Source organism: Oryx dammah, unplaced genomic scaffold (assembly GCF_014754425.2).
Source record: "Oryx dammah isolate SB20612 unplaced genomic scaffold, SCBI_Odam_1.1 HiC_scaffold_15, whole genome shotgun sequence".
NCBI classification, from domain to species: Eukaryota; Metazoa; Chordata; class Mammalia; order Artiodactyla; family Bovidae; genus Oryx; species Oryx dammah.
The window spans coordinates 44,594,642-44,610,096 of NW_024070199.1; the positions used below are offsets into that span (position 1 = coordinate 44,594,642).

Here is a 15,455-nt window from a genome sequence, read left to right on the forward strand (position 1 = left end):
TGGCTGGGCCGCCCGGTTGGAGGGCAGGGGTCTCGCCTTCTCCTTGTACCTGCTCCAGGGACGTCGCAGGTGGGAAACTTCATCCATAAATGCCGAGTGAAGGACAAGAAGGCCGACGGGCCTGGAGCTCTGCCGTCCAGGGCAGCAGAGCCCCAGCCAGGCAGGGGCCTTCCTCGTGGCCTTCTGACCCTCTCCATGCGACCACCCCTTGGAAACCACAGCGAGGTCCAAGAGCATGGCCCTGGTGCCGGGACCAGCTCAAGCTCACAGACCCCGACACCACTGTCCCATCTTTCAGATGAGGAAACCGAGGCACAGGCAGAAGGTCACCACGCCTTCGTGGCGGGTCGGGACTGCTACCCAGGCCAGCCGGTCCCGAGTCCACACGCCCATGCTGCAAATGGCCACACGGCAGCCCCGTGATGAGGGGCGCCCCCGGGAGCCGAATTCAGGGATTCTTTTCCATCCTGCCCCACGTGGGGTGCACGGAGCTGATGGGACACCCAATTCCCGAGAGGCACCTCAGCTGTGGCCTCCCCAGATAGCTCCTGGGCCCCTTCACTCAGACCCCCCACCCCACCTTCCTGGCCAGGGCCATCTGCCTCTGTCTCCCACCCTCTTCCCCACCAAGTGCTCAACCCAGACCCCCAGGGGTGCCCAAAAGCCCAGAAACACAATGGGTCCCATCGCAGGCCCAGCTCCAACCACTGTTCTTGATGCCTGGGGACAATGGTGACCACGAGAATCGCTGGTACGTGCTCAGCACCTAGGAAAGTGAGGTGGGGCGATGCCCCGAGGGGGATGCATCGGGCAGGGGTGGCTCACTGAGTCTGCACCCCGCCCCTCTCTGCCTCACTGGCTCCCCCCAGTGACACTCGGTCAGCATTCGCGACCCAAGGTTCTTCCCCAGGACACATCCCCTCTGTTCCAGCAGAGCCCTTGCCCCCCCAGCGATGGCCATGCCCTCCAGCTTCTCAGACTGAGCCTCCTCTTTACTAACACTGCCCATGTCCAGCCTCAGAACCCCCCGGACCAGAATATAAGTCTGGGGCTTCCCAGGTGGCGCTAGTGGTCAAGAGCCTGCTTGCCAATGCAGCAGACGTAAGAGACCGTGGGTTCGATCCCTGAATGGGGAAGATCCCCTGGAGGAGGGCAGGGTGAACCACTCTAGTCTTCTTGCCTGGAGAATCCCAGGGACGGAGGAGCCTGGCGGGCTACAGTCCGTGGGGTTGCACATGGGACACGACTGAGCACGCACACAGGTCACTCTAGGCTAATGTGGTCCCTTTATCAGCGCCTGGTCACAGAATCAAGCCCAAATGTAGCCAGGCACATGGGACCCACTCCACAGCTCCCAGCATCTTCTCCCCAGACTTCTCTGCTGCCCGTCAGTCAACCTGGCTCACCACCGCCCTCTGCGTGCCCTCGCCTGGGTCTCTTCCTCCTCTCTGCAGGACAGTCACTCACCATCTTGTTCCCAGCACGACTCTAAGAGCAGCCACACTGCCGGCCCCAGGGGTCCTCATCAGGGACCACACTGCCCCAGCAGCCCTGGGCAAAGCCTGAAGACAGACTTGCTTGTCCCCCAAGTGCTCCCCTCCCCCACCCCAAACAGACTAGCCCAGCCCCAGAGGCATCAGAGCCCAGGCTGTACAGGTCAGGCCCTCGAGCTTCAGACGGGGCAGGAGAGTAACCCTGACACGGAGGCCTTGGCTAAACTTGTCTGTTTCCTAAGTCCAACATGCCCAAGGGGTTCCCTGCCAGCTCAGCGTTAAAGAATTCACCTGCCATCGCAGGGGACAAGGTTCGATCACTGGTCTGGGAAGATTCCACATGACGCAGAGCAACTAAGCCCGTGTGCCAAGTACTGAGCCTGTGCTCTGGAGCCTGGGAACCGCATCTACTGAGCCCGGGTGCGCTAGAGTCTGTGCTCGGCAACAAGCCAAGTCAGAGCACCGTGAGGGGCGTGCACCGCAACTAGAGAGCCGCCTCCGCCCTCGGAAGCCGGAGAAAGCCCTCGTGCGGCAACAAAGACCCAGCAGAGCCAGACTAAAGAACAGTACCTAAAAACAAAACAACAACCAAAACCATGCCGCAGCCCCCATGACAAGGCCTACTTCCTTCCTTCGGTCACGCGTCCCAAGATCCACGCACACGCACACCTGCCCGTCGCACAGAGGGCCAAGGCGGCCTGGACCCACCTCCCTGCGGGGGGGACCCTGGTGAGGAGAGGACCCTGAGCCCCTGAAACACGACAGCATCTCGGAGGGGCCGCACACCTGTCTGCCCTCCTGGTGAGGAGAGAACCCCGAGACCCCCCGACAGCGCCCCGGGGTCTCGGAGGGGCCGCACACCCTGGTGAGGAGAGAACCCCGAGACCCCTCGACAGTGCCCCAGAGTCTCGGAGGGGCCGCACACCTGTCCGCCGCCGTAAGCGCCGCCAGCTTGGCCTCCCCGGGCTGCGGCTCCGACGGGTCCTCCAGGATCCGCTGCACCTGCTGCTCGATCTCCCGGGGCCTCAGCAGCCGGCCGTCGTGGTAGAGCCAGACCTTGAAGTAGCGGCCCCGGTGGAAGACAACGATGTGCTTGCTGTCCCTCAGGTGCTGGATGGTGTCTGCGGGCCGGGGGGGGGGGGCAGGCATCCAGGGGCACGTGGTTAGAGGACGCAAGAACACACCCTCGATGGCACCACCTCCTGTCCCCGCGCCACTCGCTCCGCTCAGAGTCCACTTCCCACAAGCCTGCAGAGGGCTCGGGGCTCGGGGCTGGGGCAGGCCTGGGCACTGACTCCCCTTGGCCACCCTGTGGACGTGTCACCTGGGCCAAAGGACCGATGGGGGGCAGTCCTAAGTGGTACCGTTCTGCCCCCTTGCATTTTCGAGGGCGTCCCGGCTGGAACAGACGAGGCCCCCTCTACACTGGGCAGTAAGGAAGGCAGGGGTCAGGGGTCCTAGGTCAGGCTACCGGGCCACAAATCTGGCTCCCCTTGAACACAATAAACCCTGCGTGGAGGACTTCCTCGGTGGTCCAGTGGTTAGGAATCTGTGCTTTCACTGCAGGGGGCATGGGTTCAATCCCCGGTTAGGGAACTAAGATCCCTCATGCCACACTGTGTGGCCAAAAAAAAAAATTCCTAACCCAATCTGGAAAAAAACTACTGTAAGACAGCCTTCAATTGAAGAGAAACTGAGTCAGTTAAATTAATTAACTGTCCAGGCCTGAGAAAGACAAAGGCAGTTCAACAGAAGGAAGGTTCTTGAGCCTGAAATCTCTGAAATGTTAGGAGAGGCTAGGAGCCACTGGTGTGGTCTTCTCCGATGTCTCCTGAGCACAAGGATGGGAAGTTCTGATTTCCGAAGGAGCCCTGAGTGGGCTACCCACCTGTCTCCTCTCCCGGGATCCGAGAAGTATTAAACATGCGCTCCCACTGGGCGGAGCAGAGCGGAATCGTAGACCCCAAAAGAAGAATCTGGAACAGAAATATGTCTCAAACAAAAATTCAAGGAGCAAATTAAGTCCACACATTTAAATGCTGGATTTGTTTTCCAGGCCCATAGCATGGCTAGAGACCTAATCTCCAAACTCTGTAAGAATGGGGGTTCCCTGGGATACCATGCACCCTGGGGTTTGCTGAAACAGACCAGAGCACAGAACCCTGCATCTTATTCTTAAATAACCCGTCCTCAGCAGGCTCCTTGCTTCCACTGTAGGGAGCACGTTTTCAACCCCTAGTTTCAGAACTGAGATGAGATCCTGAGTGCTGCAGAGTGTAGTTAAAAAGAAAGAAAGAAGCTGACACTTAAGTCAAAGGAGTAGTTAAAAAAAAAAAAGGCATCAAGACTTCCTGGCTGGTCTAGCGGTTAAGAATCTGCCTGTCAGTGCAGGGGACACGGGTTCAACCCCTGGTCTGGGAAGATCCCCCGTGCCACAGAGAAGCAGATGAGTCCGCGTGCTGCATCTCCCGAAGCAGATAGGCCGCAGAGCCTGTGTTGTGCAACGAGAAGCCACTGTAACATGAGAAGCCGCTCAGGGCAACCAAGAGCAGTCCCGGCTCACACATCTGGAGAAAGTCCCCATGCGGCAACGAAGACTCAGCACGGCCAAAAATATAAATACATAAACAAACAAAAAGAATTTTTGTAAAGGCCTGACATCTATATTATTTCCTTCACAAGCAAGAGAGGGTTTCCTCAAAGGACAAATTACGGAACTAAAGTGCATCAGACATATATCCATTTAGGACACTACAGAAGAGAATTAAATCTCAAAATAATTATGTTGAGTGAAAGAGGTCAAAACAAACAAACAAAAAAAGTGAATGGGGATTCCCTGGTGGTCCAGTGGTTAAGAACTCATCTTTCAATACAAGGGATATGGGCTGGATCCCTGGTCAGGGAACTAAGACCCAAACGCCGCAACTAGAGGGTCTGAGCTCTGCAGCTGAGTATCCTGTACGTCGGAACAAGGATCCTGCGTGCCGCGAATGAGACGCAGCACAGCCAAATAGACACTGGCTGGTTGAGTCGCTCAGTCCCGTCCGACTCTTTGCAACCCCACGGATTGGAGCCCACCAGGCTCCTCTGCCCATGGGATTCTCCAGGCAAGAGTACTGGAGTGGGTTGCCATTTCCTTCTCCAGGGGATCTTCCCAAACCCAGGGACTGAACCCGGGTCTCCTGCACTGCAGATGGATTCTTTACTGACTAAACCACCAGGGAAGCCCCAAAATAATGAATGTTTAAAAAAAAAAAAAGCAAGCAAGCACAAGCCGTAAGAATCCATTTACAGAAAATACAAACTAATCTAGAGTGGTAGAAAGCAGATCAGGCTGATGGTGGGAGCAGAGACGGACACAGAGGCACACAGAGGAACCCAGGGTGGGCCAGTGGGTGGGGGTCTCACTCACTTAACTGTGATGGTTTCACATGTACAGACATATACACCAAAATGTCAGAACTTATTACAGTGGATGCTTTGAAGGTATGCTGTACATCAATTAGACCTGGATAAAGCTGTTCTAAAGAATTTTTTAAAAAGCAGTTTGGGACTTCCCTGATAGTCCAGTGGTTAAGAATCCACCTTGCAGTGGAGGTTGTGTGGGTTCCATCCCTGGTCAGAGAACTAAGATCCCGTGCGTCATGGAGCAACTAAGCCATAAGCCACCACAACGACCAGACCTGAACAGCCAAATAAATACATTTTTTTCTTTTAAGAAAAAAGCACTTGTGTGCATACCGGTTTGATTTCCTCCCGGTCCAGTTTTCGTCTGTAAAGCAGGATGGCGTGGATCCCGTTGCCAGCTCTTGCCGCCTGGATGTGAGTCGGTTTGATATACAGCAAGTCCTGACACAAAACACACAGCATTAGGGGGAATGTTCACGGAAAGACAAGCGAACTTCAATACACAGCGAATGTATTCCTACACACGTGTTCACGACACCTGCTCTGCTGTTTCAAGCTTCCAAGCAATTGTCGGGCTATGAAAGGTAACAGTATATTTTAGAATTAAATGGTAAATAAATATAATTCAAGTCTAAAAAAAAGATAACAGTACTACATCCTAAATATCCTCATATAATGCATAAAAAGGAAAGCGGAAATTAAAAGCAGAAGTTAGATAATTCGGACGTTTTCTGAGTGAGAAGTAACCAAAAGTTAAAATAATCTTTTATATAGAGTAGTGCTGGCAACTTTTTAGAAACACATTTTCTAAGTGTTTATATTTTTCAAGTCCAAGGGTCGCTTGTCTGTCTCAACGATACTTTGAGAGAAATTATATGCGTGGGGTTGTCCCCCAATTACGTGGGAAATAGAACCAAAGTCTTTGGGAATGAAAGGGGACCAGATGGGCAGTTCACTCTAAAATGTATTTTTCTGGGCCATGTCAACAGTTTTTCTCTAAGTCTGACCTTGTTTCCAAAGGACAAGAACAATTATTTTTAAAGAAAAGAAATTTTAAAGGAGAAAAAGAGAAAAAGCAAACAATAAGATAGACATAAGTGAAGTGAAGTTGCTCAGCCGTGTCTGACTCTTTGCGACCCCATGGACTGTAGCCTACCAGGCTCCTGGCCATGGGATTTTCCAGGCAAGAGTACTGGAGTGGGTTGCCATTTCCTTCTCCAGGGGATCTTCCTGACTCAGGGATCGAACCCGGGTCTCCCGCACTGCAGGCAGACACTTTACCCTCTGAGCCACCAGGGAAGATCTAAGATAGATATAAGGAGAAGGCAAAAAATATAAAAGAAAGCAAAGAGGAGAAAGAAGAGGAAAGACAGATTCAGCAGCTGTTTAAGGCCAGTGGTCAGACACCGGTGGTGGTTAGCTGCTCCCTTACGTCTGACTCCTTTGCGACCCCATGGACAATAGCCCTTCATGCTCCCCTGTCCACGGATTTCCCAGGCAAAATACTGGAGTGGGTTGCCATGCCCTCCGACAAGGGATCTTCCCGACCCAGGGATCACACGCACATCTCATGCACTGCAGGCAGATTCCTCACCTGCTGAGTCATCAGGGAAGCCCAGTGAGGTGCTTCTAACAAAATAATGGGGTGTGCTCTCCAGACCACCCATGTCTCAGAAGGCCAAAAAGACCAAAGAGACGTGAAATGACACTCAGGGTGGGACCCATGTCACCCCAGGGCCCAGAGGGACAAGCTCAGTACGTGGACGAGCTCTCAGATGATCCACAGGTCAGAAGCGGGCAGGGATGTGGGCCTTCAGCGTTACTCAGGCTCAGTTAGGAAAACAGAGGGAGAGGTTTGCTGAGTGAGGAGTCCGATGGCCACGAGACCATTTCTGCAATCCAAATTCCTCTGCAGCAGTTCGGCGGGCACCCTTGAACATCATTGGAAATACAAAAGGACCTCCATGGGGCCCTCTGCTGTGGACGGCAGGTCCTGGGCTCCTTGATGGTGGCGTGAGGCCTTGTGTGGGGGAAGCAGGGCCAGGAGAGGCCCAACGCATCCCCAGGCAGCCCGCGGGGCTGGGACGGGCCACTTGCGGCCTGGTCTCCACCGGATGCTGCGGGCCCACGGGACTCACCATCGCGAAGTAGTTGCTATTCACCATCAGCGGCCCTCGTCCTCGGAGGTAGATGTATTCCTCCCACCAGTCGCTCACCTGTCAGATGCAAGCAGGAGAGAGCAAGGACAGGCTTAACTAGGCTGCCCGGGACGGGGGTGGGCACGGAGGGTTGGGGGAGGGCGCATTTACAGCATTTCTCTCTCTCGGGGCCAAGTCAGCCCCAGTGAGACCGAATGCAAAACAGTGGGCACCAGAAGATGGCTTTATTCAAGTCAAGACTCAGCTACAGGGTACATCACCTTCATTGCATAGATGGTTTAAAAAATAAAAACACCAAATGGGAAAGAAATGATCAATGTCTGGCTGCTCTAACATTTCTTAACAGTGAACACCACCAGTAACTGTCCACAGACTGCCTCTCCCCTTCTGCTCCCACAGCTTCCACTCTCCTTGGAGCCACGTGTCCTGTCTTCCCAGCATCCCTCAGGAGGCCAGCAGTCTCGTCCTAACCACACCCACAGTCTTCGGGACCCAAGGACCACCATTCTTCCACTTTGTGTAAGAAAGTACATAAACACACAGAACAGTGCCCACCTAAGAATCTAAGTACCTGTGAAAACTTTCACAAACTCAAAACACCCATGTAACCAGCACAGGATCAAACCCCCACGTGACTTGCCCCACCCCCGCTGGACTCTGACCGCTCTCTCCGGTCATGACTCACCCCATGGCTGTGCCGCTGGTGTGCCCCACCCACCAGTTCTGTCTGGGTCACACCTTCTCTTCCACTCTGTTGCTGTTTAGTCACTAAGTCGTGTCCGACTCTTTGTGACCCCATGGACTGCAACCCGCCAGGCTTCCCTGTCCTCCATACCTCCTAGAGCTTGCTCAAACTCATGTCCATTGAGTCGGTGATGCCATCCAACCATCTCATCCTCTGTCAACTGCCCCCTTGTCTTCCTGCCTTCAATTCTGCCCAACATCAGTCTTTTCTAATGAATCGGCTCTTTGCATCAAGTGGCCAAAGTATTAAGCATCAGTCCTTCCAATGAATATTCAGGGCTGACTTCCTTTAGGATCGACTGGCTTGATCTCCTTGCTGTCCAAGGGACGCTCAAGAGTCTTCTCCAGCACCACAATTGGAAAGCATCAATTCTTCGGAGCTCAGCCTTCTTTATGGTCCAAGTCTTCCACACTAGCTGTTCCTCAAATCTCAACTCCTCTGCCTGTTTCATCCACCACTTGTCTCCTTCCACTCGCTATATGCAGGGAAACTCAACTGGCTCAGGAACAAATTATATTCCTACACAAAATTCCACCAAGAAAAACAGCATGCTCGTATACTCACATAATTGGTAGCCCACCAGGATTTTAGCTTCAAATACCACTGCAATCTCGGTCCCAGGTTGACAGCAAAATCTTGTGCCAGAGCTGTCATCCGTGTAAAGTCTCCCTCCTTCATAAGAGGCTTCACAGATTCCAAGTACTGGGGTTAAGGGAAAAAACATAAGCCCAACTAAAATAGAAGGTTTCTTTCTTTATGCCTTAGAAAAAGGCTAGGCTTCACTCAAGTTAGCTAACTTCAATACAAAGAGACATTTTACATCAGGGATAACTCAACAATTAAACTTTTGGGGGGACATCGCCAGTGGTCTAGCAGCTAAGGCTCCGAGCTCCCAGTGCCAGGGGCTTGGGTTCGATCCCTCGTCAGGGAACTAGGTCTCACATACTGCAACTAAGAGTTCGCATGCTACAACTATAAGACCCCGCAAGCTGCAATTAAGACCTGGAGCGGCCAAATTAATTAATTAATTATATTTTAAAAAGACAAACTTTTTTTGTCCTTTTACTGGCATGCACGCTCCTCAGATCTTGAATCAGCACAAAATCACCAAAGTGGACTCTAGCCTGACCAGATCAAGATTTGGTCTACAATGAGCTTTTAATGTGTGGGGTTTTTTCCTCCATCATCCGGTCCTTCATAAGAGCTCTGTTCTCACCTAGACTATGAAGGTGCCAGTGAGGTGGGTGGGGAGGCTCTGAGAGCCTAGGGTGGTACTGAAGGCTGGTGCTTAGGACCCCAGGACGGGAAAGAGGAGCCGGAAAAATGACAGGGAAGGGAAAGGTCACACCACCAGGCTGAGGCCAGGCCACCAGTTCAGAATTTTCAGGGCCCCCACTTTGATTCGCTCTGGTCCTTGCAGGTAGGAGGAGGCAGGTACCATTTTGACAGCATCGACAGCGTATTTTTTGGCTGCACCAGGGGGCGTGAGGGATCTTAGCTCCCCGAGCAGGGATACAACCCAAACCCCTTGCGGTGGAAACTCGGGGTCTTAACCACGGACCACCAGGGAAGTCTCATCAAGTCACAAGCCTTGATCGCAAAGATGCTGGTGCTCAGAGCAGGTGCTCGGAGGGAGCGTGAGGTCAACCTACCCTGTTGACAGTGTCCTGAACAGCTGGGACGGGCAGGCGCGGCAGAGATGTCTGGAAGCTGTACAACATGGGCTTTCGGCCTGAGAAGATCTTGACCATAAACTAACAAAAAAGAACAAAAGTACGTTCTGAAAGACGAGACTGTGTCAAAGGCCCCAAACCAGTTTTTCAGCGTATGTGACTCGCCAGCTGTTGCCTGATTCTCCACTGCAGTTCATCTCCTCCAGCCCATTTTCTGCCCCAAGCCCCGCAGGCCTCAGCAAACAGCAAATCCCAAATAAACCCCAGGGCGAATGAAGCCCTGTGTCTGAGACACGTCCTGCCCTGTCCAGGAGGTGCCGTTCCCTGGGTACCCTGACATGGGGTCTGATCACACTTCTGCACAAGGGGATTAAGTTCCACGTGCCCACTTCTGTAAGGCCCTCGGTTACCAGATTGGCACCAGGGGCTGGGTGAGGGGCCTGGACCCAGAAGCAAGCTCGGGCGAAGCAGTGGGACTCTCTGGTCATTGACACGTCTGGTGAAGGGCACACACTTGCCCCTGCTTTAGTCTGGAATGATCTAAACATGGTCTACTAATTGGTCACCTCATGCTGACCTGACTTCAGAGAATTTCTGGGGCTCATGGCCCCAGGAGGGCGGGGGTGGGGGTGGGGAGTGCTGTGATTCTTGATGCTGAAGAGCAGGTGGGACTCAGCTGGACACCAGCTATGAAGGCCACCCTGGGGCAGGTCATTTCTCTTGCTTAATAAAGTGTGGACACCACCTCAGCATCTCTCCTGGGAGTTAAATTCTATTTCTCTGGAAATTAGAAATCTTACATGCAAGCAACAGCAGGAAGTCTGTTTGGGAAAGCGGAAAGGTGTGGTGTGGTGGGCTCCAGCATGGGGATGCCCACCCCTTTCAGAAGAGCCCCAGGGGGGAGCATTCAACCACAGGCGGAGGTATCACTGGGTGAGATAAGGACAAACATCCATGCTTATGGCACGTAAGTGGCTGCCGCACTAAGGACCAAGGTGAGCTGGTGAAACGTACTAGAAGCTAAGGGTGAGTCAGGGTGTCCTGGTCTCAGCTAGCGAACCCATTTATTGCTCGAGTTAGTCAGAAAGGCTACAAAGAAGCAGACGGAAGGTACTTTTGTTTGATGGGTGACCGAGATGACAAACCCAGCAGACATCAACCCAGATATTCAGGACACACTAATTAAAGGAAAAGAGTCCCCAGCCCAAGCTTATGAGTCACAGTGGGTCAGACTTCTCTGGCAATTACAGGGTGACACTCAAGTCACCAAGGGGACGGTATAGCACAGGGAACTCTATGTAATACTCTGTAGTGAGCTATTTGGGAACAGAACCTAAGAAAAGAGTGGATATATGGATATGCACAGGCTTTCCAGATGGCTCAGTGGGTAAAGAATACGCCTGCAGTGTAGGAGACGCAGGTTCAATCCCGGGGTCGGGAAGATCGCCTGGAGGAGGAAATGGCAACCCACTCTAGTAACTATTCTTGTCTGGAGAATACCATGGACAGCGGAGCCTGGTAGGCTACGGTCCACAGCGTTACAAGGAGTCGGACATGACTGAAATGACTGAGCGCGCGTGCGCACACACACACACACACACACACACACACACACGTGTAGGCATAACTGATTCACTTTGCTATACACCTGAAACTATCACAACAGTGTAGATCAACTAGACTTCAATAAAAATTAATGTTAAAAAAGTCACCAAGGGGAAAAGGCCCAGTGAGGACCCTTCTTGCAGAAGAGAAAGTCTCCCACACCAGACACCAGGCTGAGTGGGTGAACAAGACTCAGAAGGACATATCCTGGGTGGTCTCAGGGGTCCGTGGAACCCCAGAAGCAGCAAGGAGGGAGGGGGGCTGCCAGGGGCCGGAGGACAGGGGCTGGGGGTTGTGGATCTCGCTGCCTTACACTGCTGTGTAAGTTTCCGTGTATAACACAGTGAGTCAGTTACGCAGATACATGTGGGGGTATGTTCCTTAAAGGGGACAAGGTTTCAGTTACAAGATAACTATGTTCTGTTTGGTTGGGCGGTTTCTGCTTTTCTTTTCCTGCCTTTCTTTTCTGGCCGTACCACTGGTTATGTGGGGTCTCAGTTCCCTGACAAGGGATGGGAGCCCCTGCAGTGGAAGCGTAGACTCTGAACCACTGGACTTTTCAGGGAAGTCCTGCAAAAATTATGTCCTGGACGCTGGGCCTGGAACAAACAATCCTGCGTCAGACCTTACAAATTTGCTAAGAGGGTGAATCTTATGTTAAATGCTCTTACGTTCAAAGGCAAAAGGCATGGGTGGGGCCCAGGTTTCAGGGAGGGCAGGGTGGATATATTAGTAACTTTGGCAGAGATGAGCGTTTCACAAGTGTATATTTGTCTCCAAACACATCAAGCTATGAAACAGCCATGGCTTTGAGGACGTCAGGCAGTTAAGAATCATCTACCAGGGAGCTCCCTGGCAGTCCAGCGGTTAAGACATGGGCTTTTCACTGCCACAGACTCAGGTTTGACCCCTGGTTGGGAACCAAGGTCCTACAAGCCTCGAGGCCCGGTAGAAAGAAACAAAACCCTCCCCGCCAGCTGCGTGCTGGGGCAGCATTACCATCCAGATCTTGGTGGTGCGGCTCAGCCTGCCGTGCTGGGTGAACATCCAGCCGTGGTAAGATAGCAGCACCTTCAGGGAATAGCGCATGGTGACGATGAGGGCCACCCACAGCCCCGTGCCGAAGATGACGCCGCTCACCACCTTCTTGGTCTGGCTGGACATGCAGCCACTGCCGAGACAAGACCAGACAAGCCGCGGGTTCATCAGCGAAGGAAGCCACAGGCCACGGCGCCGAGAGACGCCACGTGCTCCCAGGCGGAGCGGCCTCCTGGGGCCACAGCGGAGGTCGCGCACCCCAGGCGTGATCAGAGAGAGGGGGCCACCTGCGTTAACCTGATTCTCCCAAGACTCAGTCATCTTTTTTCTGGATGTGAGATGAACCAGCCCCATCTGCTTTGCTGGTCCTCGAAACAAACCCAGGCTAATGGGCATAATCAGGGAAAACAACAGCTTCCTCCAGGTCCAGGCAGGATGAGAAGGTGAGGCACTGGCTGGCCCACAATGGAAGCTACGCCCCAGACTGACGACTGAGCTGCATTCTCCTCGGCCAGGAGCCGGCTGCAGCTCTGTGACTTCCGTTCCTGCTACTCAAGATGTTTTTCCCTTCAGCATACCTTTGCATTTCATCATGACTCATAAGGAATGCAGGTCACTATTACTTCAACTATTTATATCAAAAGAGCTTGGTTTTGATCTGGGTAGGAACATTTATCATGAATACATGCAGAAACTGATGCTGTAACATGATCACTTAAAAACCTAGAAAATATTTTCATTTGCTAGGGAAAGTGATATAGATGGGAAAGTGATCTGATAAAGATGGGACTTAAAAAATGAGAAGGAATGCAGCTACTCATACACCCTTGTGGGCTGCAGTTTCAGTTGTTTTGAAAAACCACAAAATAGTCACAAAATAAAAATAGTTTAAGTAGCAAATGTTGGTGAGGATGTGGAGAAAAAAGGGCACATTTATGCACTGTTGGTGGGAATGTAAACTGATGCAGTCACTATGGAAAACAATATGAGATTCCTCAAAAAAAAAAAAAAAAATAGAACTACCATATGAGGCAACAATTTCACTTTTGAGTATTTATCTGAAGGAAATGAAATCACTCCATGGTCCCTACAGCATTATTTACAACAGACCAGACATGGAAACTTAAGTGTCCATGGACAAATGAATGGATAAAGAAGAGATGGTATTAATATCGATTGATACAATGGAATATTATTCAGCAAAAATAAAAAAAGAATAAATGCTGCTATTTGTGACAACATGGATGGGCCTTAAGGACATTATACCAAGTGAAATAAGTCAGACAGAGAAAGACAAATACCAGATGATATCACTCACATGTGGAATTTGAAATATGATACAAATGAACTTTATTTTAATGAAACAGAAACAGACTCACAGACAAAGAAAACTTATATATATATGTATGTATATATTATATATATATGTGCGTGTATATATATATATACATACACATTCCTGAATCATATTGCTGTACACCAGAAACTAACACAACATTGAATAGTAACTATACTTCAATTTAAAAAAAAAAAGTTAAAAAAGAAAGACATATATTGTATGGTCTCACACGTGAAATCTAAAAAAAAAAATTTTTTTAAATTTGTAACTGTATTGGGTGATGGATGTTAACAAAACTTGTGGTAATCATTTTGCAGAATATATATATCAAATCATTATGCTGTACACCTAAGAACTGATGTTTTCAAACTTGGTGCTGGAGAAGACTCTTGAAAGTCCCTTGGACTGCAAGGAGATCAAAGCAGTCCATCCTAAAGGAGATCAGTCCTGGGTGTTCACTGGAAGGACTGATGCTGAAGCCAAAGCTCCAATGCTTTGGCCACCTGATGCGAAGAGCCGACATTAGAAAAGACCCTGATGCCGGGAAAGACTGAAGGCCGGAAGAGAAGGGGGCGGCGGAGAATGAGATGGGTCGGATGGTATCAGTGACTCAGTAGACACGAGTCTGAGCAAACTCTGGAAAACAGTGAAGGACAGGGAAGCCTGGACACAACTGAGCAACTGAACAGCAACGAACAAAGGATGCATTTGGCCTCTTCTCTATGTACACCTGTAGTCACTTCGACTGAAAGCACTAGCCAAAAAAGCTTTCTGTGACACGTTGTGGCCCTTCTAAGGCTTCAGTGGATGGCCTACCCTGGGCTCTGGGGGAGGCCACGACTTCAGGGTGTTGGGGATCCTCTCCAGCAAGAATGTGCAGAACAGTCCTTGACCCTTGACCTGGGAGCTGCTGACCTGTTAACCTGGTCTTTCTAAATCTGGGCCAAGGATGGCCCAGTTTACTGCAATTGGTTTAGAGGGAGGAAGAAACAAATCTTATAAAGACTCAGATTAGAAAGGGCTTTAAATAGCCGTTTCTAAATATAATCCAGTGTAAAGAGACTGCCCGCAGTCCAGGGTAAATTAAAAAGTGTGTTAAACCCAAGCAGGCAGGGATGCAGAGATGAGCTGTCTGTAGCGGGGCAGGCCTGTGATTCTCTGGAAAGAGAGGGTGGAGACATGGGCAAGGTGATGAAAGAGAGACGGAGTCTCCTGCTCGGGGACCCTAATGGGACTCCTAGCCCCTCAGGCAGACCAAGAAGTCTGGCAGATGCGAAGCGCGGGTGTGCATTCCCCGCAGGGACGGGTTTGTACCCAGGGCCTTGCAGACGCTGACAGAGGTGTGAGCTGGAGTTCCGAGGTGGCTGGGGGCTGTGGGTGACTCAGACCATCACACTAGCTGCCAAGCACCTCAGGGCCTGGTGAACAAGGAGCAGCTGTCAGCAGCGAGGGGCACCGGCCCAGACAAGGGAAGATTCAGACCTTTCCGTGAAAAGTGCTTAATCCTTTCTTGACCGTGATCAGAATCAAACTCAGTGTTGAACTGTGAGCTTTCTTTTATGTCGAATTTTGCCACTTTATTTTCCTGTCCTTTTCCGAAGGCAATATTGAATTCCAAACAACCAACTTAGTAAAGGGCCCAGAAATTCATCTGTTTATCTTGGGCCCAACCCCAACACTGCAGCTACGGCCCAGAGACCCAGTGGACACACCTGGGCTACAGTCTGTCCCCCACCTTCCTCACAAAACTCCTGGCCCCAAAAGCAAAGCTCAGGAATTCCCTGGTGGTCCAGTGGTTAACAGTCTGCCCTTCCACTGCAGGGGGTGCAGGTTTGATCCCTGGTTGGGAAACTAAGATCCCACCTGCTCTGAGGCACGGTCAAAAAATGAAGAAAATTAAAAAACAAAAACAAAAAGCAAAGCCCAAATATGGCACGAGGACTTGGGGATTATCATTTCTCTAGTCACAGACCTAAAATGTTCACCAATGTCAGC

At 51.3% G+C, this 15,455-nt stretch overlaps 1 protein-coding gene across 4 annotated transcripts in view; it reads right to left on the reverse strand.

Annotated features, from left to right (window-relative positions):
* Window positions 1–15,455, reverse strand: part of CPT1A (carnitine palmitoyltransferase 1A) — a 57,218-nt gene that overhangs the window by 19,105 nt on the left and 22,658 nt on the right. For all 4 annotated transcript variants that reach the window (XR_005723592.1, XM_040255261.1, XM_040255262.1 and 1 more), the window contains exons 4-10: window positions 12,083–12,254; window positions 9,458–9,559; window positions 8,370–8,507; window positions 7,040–7,117; window positions 5,235–5,342; window positions 3,382–3,469; window positions 2,419–2,614 (exon numbers count right to left, since the gene is read on the reverse strand). Coding sequence is in view for 3 of the 4 variants with exons in the window: in XM_040255261.1 (XP_040111195.1) it covers window positions 2,419–2,614; window positions 3,382–3,469; window positions 5,235–5,342; window positions 7,040–7,117; window positions 8,370–8,507; window positions 9,458–9,559; window positions 12,083–12,254 (882 nt within the window). In the remaining variant the exon portion in view is untranslated. The remainder of the gene's footprint in view (window positions 1–2,418; window positions 2,615–3,381; window positions 3,470–5,234; window positions 5,343–7,039; window positions 7,118–8,369; window positions 8,508–9,457; window positions 9,560–12,082; window positions 12,255–15,455) is intronic.